This window comes from Schistocerca cancellata, chromosome 9 (genome assembly GCF_023864275.1).
Source record: "Schistocerca cancellata isolate TAMUIC-IGC-003103 chromosome 9, iqSchCanc2.1, whole genome shotgun sequence".
Taxonomy (NCBI): Eukaryota; Metazoa; Arthropoda; class Insecta; order Orthoptera; family Acrididae; genus Schistocerca; species Schistocerca cancellata.
This window is the reverse complement of record NC_064634.1, coordinates 302,719,228-302,733,425: the sequence shown is the minus strand read 5'-3', so window position 1 is coordinate 302,733,425 and position 14,198 is coordinate 302,719,228. Positions and strand designations below refer to the sequence as shown.

Below are 14,198 nucleotides of genomic sequence, written 5' to 3'. Positions count from 1 at the left end.
TACACCCGGTATTGGTCTAAGACACCGGAGATGCGCTCCGTGGGGGTCACAGTAACCGGCCACAATGGTTGTCGTGGATGGTTGGATTTATGGACTTCAGGAAGCATGTAGAAGGTGGGACTGAGGGGATTGATAGAAGTGAGGAGTACATATTCAGGGGCGAGGTTCTGGAGAGGTTCTAGGATGGGCCTAAGGGTTTGGGGAGAGCCTAGAGATTCTGTTGGGTTTCTGGTGGAATGGGGTCACTGTGGCAGGGTTTATTGGTGGATGAATCTGACAACTGATGGAGCCGTTCCACCAAGTAATTCTTGTGGTTCAAAACCACGGTGGTGGAGCCTTTGTCATATCGGATTGTAAGGTCAGGATCAGATTTTAGATGGTGGATTCCAATTTGTTCTGTGAATGTAAGGATAGCTTGCATGTTGAGGGGTTTGGAGAATTATGGTGAGGCTTGGATCAAGATTAAGAAATTTTGAAAAGTTAATGGGGTGATTTGGGGGTAGTGGGGGTGGATCATGTTTGGATGGAAGAGTGAACTGAGTCAGGCAGGGTTCAAAATTGATTTTGGGCTGAGTCTGATTGGCAGTATTGGCGACGAAAGTGTTTCCGTTTTAGGGAGCGGTAGAAGAAGAGGTCTTCAACAAGTCCAGCATGATTTAATTTGGGAATGAGGCAAAAGGTAAGGCCTCTGGAAAAGACTGACACTTCCGTGGGACTGAGGCTTTCAGAGGAAAGATTCATGACTGTGTTCCAGGTCTGTTTAGTTTCTGGATTCTCTATGGTGGTGGGACGGAGGTTTTGAGGGTGTGGTAAAAGTAGTAGGTCTACAAGGTCAGGGTTGTAAACTAAGAGGGGATGTGGGGGAGGTTTGGAGGCTGTTGCAGAAGTAGTGGATTGTGGTAGTTCAAGGCGAGAGTCAGAGCTGAACATGTTGTAGAGTTTTTTGAGGTGGCATTGTCCATGCTGCTCTATTTCCTGGAAGAAAAGTGTTTCAGTGTGAGAGATGGGGTACGGCAATTTGCCCGGCAGAAGAATGTTAAAGGATGAAGAGGAAGTATTCCAAGGAGGTTTGGGCTTGTTTCACATGGTTCTGCAGGACTAAGTTGGTTAGGGCTTAAGGACAGGCAGAATGTGAACAAATGGAGTTATTGTAGAAGGAAGGGTTGCAGCTGGAGATGGGTAGTTTGATGGTAAGGCCTTTTTCAGGGATTCCAGAAACAAAGCAACACAGGAACAGTATGTGGGACTGGGTTCTGGTTAGGGATAAGGAAACTTTTCTGTATTGTCCCAGATGGAAGGATAAAGGATCCACGGCAGAGGATAAAAATGCGTAAAAATATGTAGATAATGTAGAAGTATGTGGAAAAAATTCACAGGAAATGCAGAAATATGTGGGAAAATCACAAAAAGAATGGAACATATAAAGTATGGGGGAACAAGAAGAAACCTGAGGGAGTAGGGCTGACAGTGAAAGGTGACAATAGACACTAATCAGTGTGAAAACACAATGAGATTGAAGGTAAAAAATATAAACCTATTTTTACTTTTGATCTAAATGTGCACAGCCAGAACATGGACAATGGTATATTTTTATCTTCGACTCTGTGTGCAGGGCCAGAACATGCAAAATTGTATTTCTGGCACGTTTACATTTTTTTGTGCATTTCTGTGGACCTGATGCCATTCTGGTGTCCTTTGGACTGCGCCACATAATCTACAAGGGCATTGCGCAAAAGTCTTAAAACTCTACAAGGGCAACTACCTGCTGAGGCTGTTTTTTTTATGCAGTTTAAACGTGACTTCCCTTGTACTCAGCACAGTATTGTATTAGGTCACCACACAATGCTCTTAAAATATTGACAGCGGTGTTTGAAATCTAAGGCATTTGGGTGGATGGCAGCATATGTGTTTAATAACATCTGTTACGCCAGCCAATCTGAAGATGCCTTACACAACGTGAAATGTGTTATTGGCGAAACATAAAATAATAAAGCCTGTTTCACAACCAAGACCATTTATCTGTTCCAAAGATTTTCAAGTTACTTTCTTCTTACATGGGATCCTTATAAATTTGTGGGTGACATAAGTGACAGTTGAAAATATGCAAGGGCCTGTAAATAATTTAACAACTTTTAATGTGGCTTAAGGGAGACAGTTTGATTGCAATGATCACATGGAGACACACATTACTTGTAGTAGTGATATATTAATACTGAGGAAGACAGTTTGATTGCAACGATCACAAGGAGACACACATTACTTGTAGTAGTGATATATTAATACTGGAATACAAATAATTACTGAGTAGAATATTCAGAAATTTTAAGATTGATGAAAAACATTCTCAGAAGAGACACATTCGTGATATTGTGCAGATTCTGACAGTTCAGCAGTGAAGAAAGGGCAAATTAAAATAACACAAACTTGAGTTGGTTCTGGGCAACTCTCTATTCCATAGAAATCTTATTTAGAAACTGGCAAGTTAAATTGTGCAAAAGAACCGTATAAAATTTTTGTAGCTTGCAGTCACATTAAAATACTAGCATCAGCCCCAACAAATATTGCTCCGCAAGTCTTTTTTGCAACTCGCATTGTCAGTGGAAAGCATCAGTTTGTTTCCCATTAGAAACAAAATTGATTTAAAATGAAATTTTATGTATTCGTTAGGTAGAGCATTACCAAATTATTCTAGAGTGCATTTCGTTTTATCAATATATATTAATAGTAACATTAACCTGAAGAATAACCAGTAGTTCAGCCAAGACTGTGTAGCGCTGCTGTATGGCTGTAGCAGCCAGCTCGGGGCAGGTCATTATGTGATTCACTGTTGGACTACTTGTTGTTCTTCGTGTGTTACTGTCCCTTTTAATACATATTGATAAAATAAATATCACTCTAGATTAATTTGGTACTGTCATATCAAACCAGGACGAAAAATCCCACTTCATAAATAATTTCGCTCATTTTGGGGGAGAAAGAAACACACTAACACTTGGTGTCGTGTGAAAGATATGATGTGCAATATTTGTTTGGACTGACTCCAGCTACACATTACAATAACGAAACTGCAAATATATTCAGCCGAAACACCAGAGAAAATACTCTTGACCACTGTAAGGAGCAACACCAGGTGTACGTATTTCAAGATTTTAGGTAATAGTGTTAAACAAGACTTCTTTTTGTTTGGGAGTATTGACCACTTGTCTTACATAGCTACTAAAATGACTTGTTCCATGTCATCAATGTATTGTCAAGACTGTATAGAATATCCAACTAAACTATCACCACCGTCAGGATAATTACTGCTGAATATCAAATGTCATTTTATTTTGACTCAATTTTGTATTAGTATGTCCTATAGTAATACTTTCTTGGGTAATTGGGTTTATCCACAAAGGCTATTCTTGGTTCAGAAATAGGCTATGGGAGATTTTTGCTGGAATCAGTATTATTTTTCAGCAGTTTCAGTATTATTTTTTGGCTGCTCATGTTTCAATTATGTTCTATATTTTTGTCATATTTCATTGTCTCGGTGTTGGGTTGAAAATGAAAGTAGAGCTGTCACTTTATTAATAATTGTTGTTGTCGTTGTTGTTGTTGTTGTTGTTGTTGCTGTTGCTGCTGCTATCATCGTTGCACATTCCAGTTTACTTTTCTTATTGGAAAAAATAGAATCAGTTATAGAATGAATAACTATGTTCAGTTGCAGTGTTGAAAGTGCTTCAACAGAAAGCATTACCATAACTTCAAAATTCTCTGCGGAGACATTAAGCTTCCAAACCATCAACACTTAACTGAAATGTTAAAACTACCTTTTGGGGAGTATCTGTCTTCTTTAGTATGGTCCTTCAATTAAATTCAATGTTTTCTTAGTTCACAAGAAGAATTACAAAAACTGCTGAATTCAGTACCTTAGATAGTCAAACAAGAAATCAATGTGGTGACTGTTTGACTTACAATCACAGCAGAGGAGATATGACATCATGAAAAAATGTTTCTGGTGGTACAACAGCGCACTGAGACTGAGACTATCAATTTATTGTTCTGGAGCATGAAGCTTGATGTGTAGCATAGTCAGAGGTGAGATTGGCCGATAGTAGCAAACTAAGCAGTTTTCATGTTGAGGTATATATTCGTGAACCAAAATATGGCTTATTTCTTGGTTTTCATTTTCGTACTTTGTATACTAAAAAAACATGCGGTTCAGTTGATGTACTGCAGTCTCTCCAAAATTAGTTGCTTTTGCTATGAATTATTATATAAAAAGGCCAAGAAATTTATCAATAGATATTATTGTTAAGTGGCATATAAGTGGCCATTTCAAGGTTACATGTGTACCTCAAACTTGAGAGAGAGAGAGAGAGAGAGAGAGAGAGAGAGAGAGAAATCAGATCCAATTCCAACATTAGTGATCAGTTACCATTATTGGTACCACTGTCTTCTCATTTACATGTCTGTACTGGAATGGGGAAAATACCAAACTTTGCAACATTTTGTAAATACAGCCAGATCCATGTTATGTCTCTAAAAACAATCGGTTTCAAATTACTTGTCATTTTTATTAATGTGAATTTTTCCTGTCCCTAGCTGTCAGCATCCTCTGGTGTAACATCCTAGATTTCTTGTTAATACTCTCCTGGAATTCCAGATATTGCCAATAATCATTGTTTTTAAAGGCTTTCTTTCAGAAGTCATTAACAAGAGATTGATGCCAATTGCCATGCTTCACTGTATGGGTACTATTTTTAGTTGACTTCTGTCATTATATAGGCAGTGACTCACTCTGTAAAAGCAGCGGTAATGACACGCACCCTTCGGCTTCCAGCTAAAACATTCTGTCTAGCCACAAGATAATTCACTAGGTGAGATACAACATTGTTGCAGAACTCAGTGAGCATTCTTAGCACTTGCAGACAGCTTGTTTGGATAACGGTGTGTTCATTTTTTCTGATAATGTGTTTTGCCTCTCACCATTAGCGACATGAAAAATTTGCACTTTGCTATGAATCCAAATTCTGCCTCAAAATGTGAAAATGCAAAATTACCCAATAAATGCTGTTTCAAAGTGAATTGTCTCTGGATGAACTGTTGTATGAGAGAGTGTTTGAAATAGCTTTGTTACCTGCATATAAATTTTGTAAATGTAATGAATTTTCGGCTACTATTTTTGCATATCATTTGGTTAAGCCAAATTTGGAAAGATAATGTGCATAAAAATGTGTTTGCAAAATAAAAAGTACTTGGATGCAATGATGTATCAGTGCACTTGCTGTGGTGCAATGTGAATTGTGGGTGGCTGAATGGTTTCAATACACGCCATGTAATACAACATAGTACTCAGCTGGTGGCATGCAACTGTGGCGCGCTCGACAAGGAGTAATTCTACCTTTGCAACACATGGCAGTGCACCACATACAACATTATAGTGTACTGCAGTAGGCAGATCGTGCCAGATGCATGCAACTGTCAACAAGAAGGGACTTGTCGCCCTGTGTCACCAACTACCGGTCGGTCAGTGGATCTGTGTGTTGTATTGCATGTGACATTGAATTAACAATTGACAAATTATTATTTGTGAGAGTTTCGGAGCATGAAAAGTAGTGATCACAAAGACAGTAAATTCAGAACAATACAGCTGGAGCAGCTTACTGAAAAATATGGTATTATTTTCTATTTTCTCTGAGTGAATAAGGAAAGCAAGAATTTATGGACTGCATTCCATTTTGAATGTAAGAAACTGCTACAGTTAGAGAAGTAGTGCATCTCCTAAACAAGGAGGAAAATAAGGGGTAATCCATCAGGGTCTTTGTAATATGTCAAAACTGCGTAGTCTTATGCACATAACAGGTGGTGTGCATTTAGTTCCACAGTTTTGACATACTACAAACTAGTCTTCAGACTAAAGAACACAGCAACAATAATATCACTGCAGTAATGGTATTCATGGTCAGTAGGTGTGTTATGCCAAGAACCAGTCACCCAGAATTATTCGGGAGAGATTGTGACTGCAGTAAACAAATAAGGCAACAGAAGTGAATTATGCCCTACTGCATTGATTTACTTTGATATCTGTGCTCGAACAATAGAACATCGTCCAGAGGGTTCTACTTTTGGAGTGCTGGCCAGGTCTGATAGTGAGAGCCTCAAATCATTACACACTGCTGAGCCAGAACATTATGACCACCTGCTTAATAGGTTGTTTATCTGCCTTTGGAATGAAATACATCATTTATTCTGCATATAAGGGTTTCGACAGTTTGTTGGTAGGTTTGTGCAGGTATGTGGCATTAGATGTCTACGCATAGGTCACACAGTTTGCATAAATAATGGGCCGCTGATTTATGCTTACAGTGATGGTGACCAGTAGCGATCCAGTAGGTTCCATAGCATTTACATTAGGTGATTCCATAGCATTTACATTAGGTGAATTTGGTTACAGAGATATCAACGCGAGTTCACTATAATGCTCCTCTAACCACTGTAGCATAGTTATGGCTCCAAGACATGGACAATTACATTGCTGAAAGATGACATCACCATGGTGGAAGAAATCAAGTGTGAAGAGCTGCAGGTGTTTCACAGCTGTCAGCATGTCTTCGATTACTGCCACAAGTCATACACAAGCACAGGAGAATATCTCCCATAGCATAATAATGCTCCATATGCCTGCATCCATGGCGTGCTGCACTTTTCGAGCCATCATTCACCTTGATGATGGCATTTGTGGCAATGACCATTGACCTAGTACAGCAAACATATGATTCATCTGAATAGCCCGTATTTTCCATTGATTGATGGTTGAATCCCAATCATCCCATGCTCACTGCAATAGTAATTGACGACGTTGTTGTGTCAGTATGTGAATACTGTAGGGGTGGTCTACTGCAGAGATCCGTGTTCAACACTGTGCTTCAAAACGCTTACGTGTGTGTGAACGTGTGTGTGAATGCTATGCTCTTCCGGCGAAGATGGTACAGTTTTATCATCTATCCTGCTTTACAGAGCAGACAAGCCTCCGAACCCCACATTCTGTGAAGTGCCATGGATGTTCTACCATTTAATGCCTAGTGATAGTTCCCCCTTCCTCATACCTCTTTCCGTAGATGCTCATGACAGTAGCACGTGAACATTTGACCAGCTTTGCCATTTTTTAGACACTTGTTCACAGGCTCTGTGTAATAATAATAATAATAATAATAATAATAATAATAATAATAATAATCTGTCCTTTGTCAGTCATGTATGTCAGTGGAGTTCCCCATTTGCAGTCCATACCTTTCCTAGGGTGATCGCCTGTCTGTATCCCTGTGTGCGCTGTCTTACATACTTTCTTTACCGCATCATGTTCCCACAGTGCCACCAGGCAGCATCTAACATTGCGGTGGACAGTGGTCATAATGTTTTGGCTTATCAATGTATTCAAATATGCTACAATATGAAATGAATGGTATTAAGGGGGGTAAGACGTCAAATGGCCCGACTTGGGGCAGGAGAGTCACCACAGGACTTTTTAATTTCTACTGTCTGTACTGTTACAAATAAATTCATAAGACTTTGTCACCATGACGAGGAAGGATTGAGGACTCACACTCATCGCAGTGGAAGTTCAAAAACGTAGCAAAATACCTTTTTTTACATGTGAAATTTCATCATTTTTTCACTTATTACTGGCTGCATTTGTTACTGTAGGTACACTTTTCTTCCTAAGTAAGAGAGATTCTTCAATCAATGTTTCATAGCATACAAACAGTAGTTACAGGTGTATGAAACTCTAGAATTTTCCAAATCTATTAAAAAACTGTGGAAAAATTGAGATAATTAACTATAAAACTTGAATTTTTTCTAAACATGAAGTTCAAAATGTAACAGTTCATTCATTTTTTCATAAATTAAATAACTTCTAGAGTTTCATACACCTGTAACTATGGTTTGTATGCTGTGCAAAAGTCATCAAAGAATCTCTCTTACTTAGGAAGAAAAGTGTACCGATAGCAACAAATGCAGCCAGTAGTAAGTGAAAAAAATGATGAAATTTCACATGTAAAAAAAAAGGTATTTTGCTATGTTTTTTGAACTTCCACTGTGATGAGTGTGAGTCCTCAATCCTTCCTCATCATGATGACAAAGTTTTATGAATTTATTTGTAAAAGTATAGACAGTGGAAATTAAAATGTCCTGTGGTGCCTCTCCTGCTCCAAGTGGCCCGTTTGACGTCCTACCCCCTTAAAAATTAGAAACTATTAAAGTACTTCATTTCAAACAATGCTTGCTCTGATCATGTTGTTTTGATATCAAAAGTGTACTACATACAAGCAACAGTTTGGAATGACACTGTTTACCTACTCCCATGTCTAAATCATGTAGAACAAGCATTATAGCTGTGCATACTCAGGGCACAATTCTTAAAATACTTCATTCTGAAGTGCAGAGTATGTACCTCAATGAAGGATAGCTATGACCTGTAGCTAAATATCTTATCAGTTACAACCTCATATCAGCCAGTATTACCTTACAGTAGTTACTGTTTGATTTTCTTGTCATTGAAATGATTTGATGCAACAAGTACGTAAAATCTTCTAAACTCATCAGTGTAGAATTTCTCGAAGTTCCACAGTCATGCACCAGTTCCCTAAAAAATTAAGATTCTTGACCACCAATAAATAGTTATATTCTCCATCATCTTTGTTTTCTTCTTTTACTTCTGTTACTCAAGGTTAGAACCAAGAAAGCAGCTGCTTCTATCATTTGTATTGGCTCTGTGAACTATTTTGATGTTGCTTCTGTCGGCTGCAGTGGCAGAGTGGTTCTAGGCGCTTCAGTCTGGAACCGCACGGCCACGATGGTCGCAGGTTCGAATCCTGCCTCGGGCATGGATGTGTGTGATGTCCTGAGGTTAGTTAGGTTTAAGTAGTTCTAAGTTCTAGGGGACTGATGACCTCAGATGTGAAGTCCCATAGTGCTCAGAGCCATTTTTATGTGTAATTGACTGAGGCACATGCTGCAGTCAACCTGCTGTGTAAAACACAATGTGCCATATTTTCTGCACAACAGAAACTTTGAAGCGTGGTTTGAAGTTGCACACTAAAAGTTGCCATCACTAAGCAACATGTAGGGTGTAACTCAGGGCAACATGTTGCTTAGTGTTGCCTCGGTGGAATTCTGCTTTTAGAGCAAAAAAATGTATATGTTTGTCTGCTATGCAAAGTTCAAAAGTTAGTATAATCATGTGACTTAACTTCCGAAAGATGAATTCTGATATCTGTTTTTTGCTGCTGTGTTAACGTGTTAAGGGTTGAGATAATTTCTCATGACAGGTCAAATATTGCATCTGGAAATCAACTCTTCCAGTTTCTGATTTAGTCAGCTCAAAGGTTGATTTTTCCTTCATACAGTCTATTATTTCTACTTCTTCACTGCACAAAAAGTCACTCTGTCTGCATTACCCAAAAATGTTTGTCAACAAGACATAATCTGACAATCCAAACATGTTTCAGAAACAGTTGTGTGATTATGTGGGGGTGAAAATTGATTATGTATGTTGAAATTTGGCAACTAGAAAGCCACATTTCTAGCATAAATATTGGAGTGTTTCCATGACCAACCAGAAGCGGGATTGGAAAATAGTTTACAAAATCCAGTTTTTGTAGCCCCATGTGAACCTAGTGCATGCACACACTTTAATGTGGCTGTTTGAAGTGGTGGGTGTTTCGGATTGCAAATCGGCCAAATAGGTCAGGCGTGAACTACCACATAAACAACACTGCCGGCCTATGAAATCAACTGTGTGATAAATGTTACTGAAAGCTTTGCATTGTGTGTTGCTTGTTGTTTTGATTTCCTATTTTTAAATGAGTGAAAAGACTAATCATGGTCTATCATGGAGTTCAATTGCAACCCTATTAGCATGAGAAGGGGTCGGCAATTCCTATGGGGATCCCCTCTGGCAGTCAGAATTCTAGTTTATTTATGCTTGTGACCGACTGCCAGTTTATAATTTCTGCAGTCTGGACTAAAGCTGCCCAAAAACAAAACCTGGTGACTTACTTTGACCACTCCGAATCTTTCCTTAACATGCAAATACAGTTATTTTCAGTTATAATTTCACACTAGGTGTCTTGTCAATTTTATCTGTAGAATTGTTAAGCATGGATTGGGTGGTTACAAGTGGCCACGAAAAGTAGAAATCAATATTCTGTAAATTTTATAATTACTAAGTTAATTGGGAACACAAAAATTATATCAAAGAAACACCTTAAATCAGAGCAGCAATCTGTTTACTGGCGAGAAAATGTCGCTAATTCTTGACATAAACATTTATTGAAAGCTTTAAACAGAGCCAAAAGAAGAAAACAAGTAAAGACTGCTTCATTAAAAAAAGCTATTGAAGTTTTTGCAAAAGCAAAAAAGATGTTTCCAGTTTTGTAATTTTATTTATTTATTATTTTTAAGTCACTTTCAATGCATGGAGGAGGCTTTATCTTCAGGCACATAACATGACAGCTTTTAAATTTGTACGTCTAATGATTTACAAACAAGCAAAAACTAAGACATGAATTTCATCCAAAATAGATCTGAATGTTACAAAAAATTGATGCTATAATTTTAGATGCCTACCCATCACCGGATCAGACTAATACTGAACCATAGATAAAATTCATCACATCAACTGATGTACTATACATGACAGTGAGTCTGCACTTGTCATTGCTTTCTTTTTGTCTGATGTCGGCTATGGCCAAAATGCACCTTAAGGAGTAGTAACCACAATGATTTAGACAAACTCTCTATGTAAATACATATTACGTTATTTAGTAACTTTATTTCTGTAGGTGTATTTTCCTTTTACCTGGTCTGTTAGGATGTGCTGACTTTTTCACCTGTCATGCTAAGAAGAAGATGAAATAGTGGGGTGAACTAACACGCTATTGTTTCAAATCGGATTGTGTACAGAAATTACGAATGCCATCTTTGTTGCTTGTACAGCATTTGGTTGGACAAACTATTGAAACATTATGGATAGTAAAAAAGTATTGTTTTATTGTGTGCAGCAAGTTAGTGTCCAGCACTTGCACTTCCTATAGGAGCTTCCATTCAGATAACATTGTGTGAAGAAAGGTTACTGTTCCGAAAATTTCTTTTCTGTTATCTACCACTAAATGGCGGATTTGTGCATGCATGTGCACACAGATGTGTATGCTTGTAAGGAAGCGAGTGAGTTACTGCATACATCAAAAAAAGTTTTGCATCCCCCTGGTTTCCCCAGACGTTGATATTGTATCACAGACACTGTCCCTTTCACTGTTGGAAGATGTCACTAAACCCTCCCAAAGATGTAAACAACCATGCATGCACAGCGCCTATTAGACGGAAGGGTCCGACAGCCTATCTGTTCCAGTCATTCCACCAGGAAGGAGGTACAGGGTTCGTGTTGTCTGTAGTTCAAGCATGCCTAGACGGTCAATACTGCTGTTCAATCGCAGCCGCATTGTTACTTTGTGCTAGGAAACGCTCTCAACAAGGGAAGTATCCGGGTGTCTTGGAGTGAACCAAAGCGATGTTTGGACATGGAGGAGGTACAGAGAGACAGGAACTGTCGATGACATGCTTCACTCGGGCCATCCAAGGGCTACAACTGCTGTGGATGGCTGCTACCTACGGATTATCTTTTGAAGGTACCCTGACAGCAATGCCACCATATTGAATAATGCTTTTCATGCAGCCACAGGACATCATTTTACGACTCAAACTGTGCACGATAGGATGCGTGATGTGCAACTTCACTCCCGACATTCATGGCGAGGTCCATCTTTGCAACCACACCACCATGCAGCACGGTACACACAGGCCCAACAACATGCCAAATGGACCGTTCAGGATTGGCGCCATGTTCTCTTCATCGATGAGTGTCACATATGCCTTCAACCAGACAATCATCGGAGGTGTGTTTGGAGGCAACCCAGTCAGGCTGAACGCCTTAGGCTCATTGTCCAGTGAGTGCAGAATGGTGGAGGTTCCCTGCTGTTTTGAGGTAGCATTATGTGAGACCAACGTACGCCGCTGATGATCATGGAACGCGCCGTAATGGCTGTACGATACGACCTATAGTGCAACCATATCGGCAGCATATTGGCGAGGTATTCATCTTCATGGGTGACAATTTGCGCCCCCATCAATGTGCATCTTGTGAATAACTTCCTTCAGGATAACGACATCGCTTGAATAGAGTGATCAGCATGCTCTCCAGACACGAACCATATCGAACATGCCTGGGATAGATTGAAAAGGGCTGTTTATGGATGACGTGACCCACCAACCACTCCGAGGGATCTACGCCGAATCGCCGTTGAGGAGTGGGACAATCTGGACCAACAGTGCCTTGATGAACTTGCGGATAGTATGCCACGATGAATACAGGCATGCATCAATGCAAGAGGATGTGCTGCTGGGTATTAGAGGTACCAGTCTGTACAGCAATCTAGACCACCACCTCCGAAGGTCTCGCTGTATGGTGGTACGACATGCGATGTGTGGTCTTCATGAGCAATAAAAAAGGTGTAAATGATGTTTATGTTGATCTTTGTTCCAATTTTCTGTACAGGTTTTGGAACTGAGGTGATGCAAAACTTTTTTTGATGTGTGTATTTTTTGTGAAATTGGGCTCATCATTCTGTTTCTCTTCCTGCTTTTTCCCCAACCATCCTTAATGTAAAACTTGTACTCTAATGTTTTGTATTACATTTTTTGCAATGTTCACGTGATCATTGTCAAATGCTTTACCACTGGAAGATGAAAAGGAAATAAATGTGTTCATTTTGACTTTTAATTGATCAGTCATAAATTTGGATCTCACATCCATGTTGGATAAGATGATAAACGTGTTGAGTGGGTGGGGTTTCCAGGCCAGTGTCAAGCCTGCAGGCGAAGCTGATGAGCCTTGCGGGTGGACCCCGGCCGAAGACAAGATCCAGATCAGCCTCTAGATCGAGGTCACGCTCACATACCAGCTCACCATCCAGATCACGATCGCACTCCAGCCATTCGCGGTCGAAGTCAAGGTCACGTTCAGTGGACAACAGCAGCAAAAGGTGGGGTTCCCCCCCCCCCCTCACCTTCCCCTCCACCTGCATGGTTGTTTTAGGTTATCTTTCTCATTAACACATCCACACATATTTTTATTTTATAAACTGGTCTCAGAATATAAATAAAAGAGCTCACTTTTAAGAAACAGTTAATGGAGATAACTGTTTTAATTTGTTAGTTGTCCTTGAGTAACGTCACACTTCAGTTCTTAACATCATCTTTGATCTTGTTGCAGAAGAAACGCAAGAACATTTCTGGAATATTCAAGCCTATCTTATTTTCAGTTAATACTAATTTTCTGGGTTGTTTGGCACTGCATGATATGAAGCTGAAAATACCAATACCAGATTTATACCATGTATGTAGTGACAGGAGAAAATGTTTCATTTTATGTCAACTTCTGACGCTATTTAATGCCGATTTTGGTGTTATTTTCGCTGTTTTTGGTGCAATATTTGTGTTTTTATCACTTATTTTTGAAGTGCTGTGTGTTCCTATTTTGGGCTTATTTCATTGTTTTTCAGTGTTTAACTGAAAATGAAAGCATACCTATTAATTACATTATTTTTATTCATGTTACAGGTCACATTTATTTACATTGTTAAAAAAGAAATTATTTATATTGAATCTCTTAAATCCAATCAGATAAAGAAAAACAAACTCTGCAAACATACACTGTTGAAAGACTTTTCTTCTGAAACTTTATACCACAGCTCCCTCCATACTTCACTACAGTGGGAAAACAAGGGCCTGAAGTCTAAATTTGAGCACAGAACACTCTTGTCCTTGTATCCCGCTGGTATGGAAATTACCACAGAATGACGAAGGGATTTCCATCCCTTCCGAATACTGTAAACAGTGGAGACCTGCCATTCTAGATAGGAAAGGTACACACAAGAGTCTCTGCCATGTCGGCATTAATAGAGTTCCTTACATCCAGTGGTTAAAACAAGAAATGTGAACTCAAATTTAATAACAGGATCTATGGCTATATGAGTTGCTGACTTAATTTGTAGGTACAGTGCAAAGCATTTCAATGTTTTGTCTATGCCTGAAGTGTTAGTCCCTTCATATTTCTTAGTCTTGCTGGTGCAATCATAAGAAATTCATTGTCCTGT

At 39.2% G+C, this 14,198-nt stretch overlaps 1 protein-coding gene across 9 annotated transcripts in view; it reads left to right on the top strand.

The window, feature by feature from the left end:
* The window catches only part of LOC126101058 (serine/arginine repetitive matrix protein 1-like), a 158,618-nt gene that overhangs the window by 56,840 nt on the left and 87,580 nt on the right, over nt 1-14,198 (top strand). For 8 of the 9 annotated variants that reach the window (XM_049911728.1, XM_049911727.1, XM_049911725.1 and 5 more), the window contains one exon: nt 12,900-13,085. The exons of the other annotated variant lie outside the window; for it this stretch is intronic. In XM_049911728.1, the coding sequence (XP_049767685.1) occupies nt 12,900-13,085 (186 nt within the window). The remainder of the gene's footprint in view (nt 1-12,899; nt 13,086-14,198) is intronic. 9 annotated transcript variants of the gene reach the window in all.